The sequence below is a fragment of the Perkinsus marinus genome (genome assembly GCF_000006405.1).
Source record: "Perkinsus marinus ATCC 50983 genomic scaffold scf_1104296958478, whole genome shotgun sequence".
Taxonomy (NCBI): domain Eukaryota; phylum Perkinsozoa; order Perkinsida; family Perkinsidae; genus Perkinsus; species Perkinsus marinus.
Genome location: NW_003206775.1, coordinates 1 through 1118, shown reverse-complemented (window position 1 = coordinate 1118; position 1118 = coordinate 1). Strand labels below are relative to the sequence as shown.

General features: G+C 51.3%; 1 protein-coding gene across 1 annotated transcript; it reads left to right on the top strand.

Annotated features, from left to right (window-relative positions):
• Positions 1-232: 232 nt before the first annotated feature.
• On the top strand, positions 233-1036 carry Pmar_PMAR025206 (hypothetical protein; the record flags this gene model as incomplete). The annotated part of the gene is made up of 1 exon (XM_002774282.1): positions 233-1036. One exon carries the CDS (start codon positions 233-235, stop codon positions 1034-1036), a length of 804 nt encoding a protein of 267 aa, XP_002774328.1.
• Positions 1037-1118: the final 82 nt, after the last annotated feature.

The following is a 1118-nucleotide window of genomic DNA, read 5'->3' as shown; positions in this document are numbered from 1 at the left end:
ATGCTCTGATAGAGTGGTTTGCCACAGTTTGTGATTCTTAAGTACCCTTTGTTGTGCGTAGTCGTGTGCGCACAGTATCTTGCGCAGTACTGATCGATTATCCATAGCTGTTCGGTATTGCACGCACGCACAGGTGGTACATATGTTATACCCCACTCTAAGTGGACTAGCGTTGCTAGTGAGCTTGACGGTACACACATTGCTACATCTGGTGCCCAGACCCAGGACCAACATGCCGTTCAAGCTCGAATCTGTATTGGAACCCTATTCTGGTGGTGAAAACGACTTCGCTCTTTGGCTGCAGGAGTTCGAGACGGTGGCCGAGGCTTCTAAGTGGACTATTAAGCAAAAGTCACAATATATCGTACTTTTTATGAAGGGCTCGGCCAAAGAGATCGCTAGGCAAGCCCTGGAGGAAGTTGAGGGCGATCCAGCTGGTGCCTATGCTCATGTGGTTAGGGCCCTGGATAGAGCGTACTCGCTCAAAACTCACGAGGCGTGGAAGCGTCTGACTCGCCGTGAGTGGCACAAGGAAGATAGTGTTGATGGTGTATTAGCTGAATTCCGCCGCTACCTTAGAGTGCTAGGGGTTACTACCACAGTGGCTGCTGAGAACATCCTTCGTGAAAGCCTGATTGCCACCCTGCCCGAAGACGTGCAGAAGGCCATCCGGGTGTTCGAGGAGGATGGGCGCCAGTTGCCTTTGGCTGATGTTGTTGCTAAGGCTCGAGCTCAGCTGAAGACTTACTCTGGTGAGAAGAAGCTTGCTGCGGGTGCTGTCACTGGTGGTCAATACTGTTATATCTGTAAGGCAACCGGCCATATTGCTGCAGAGTGTCGAGAGCGCGGAGCGACACGTCCTACCTCGAAGCCCAAAGGCAAGGGAAAGGGCAAAGGACCCCGATGCTATGCTTGTCAAAAGTATGGTCACATTGCAAGGGATTGCAAAAACAAACAGAGCAAGGCCGGTGCTGCTATTGAGAAGGATTTTGTGCAGGCAGAGCAGCCGATGGGCGGGGTTGTTCTGCATATGTAAAACGCCCACACTTACTCTGTAAGTTCAACGGTCATGAACATGCCGTTGATGTTGACACAGGGGCTGACTATTCATTAGTATC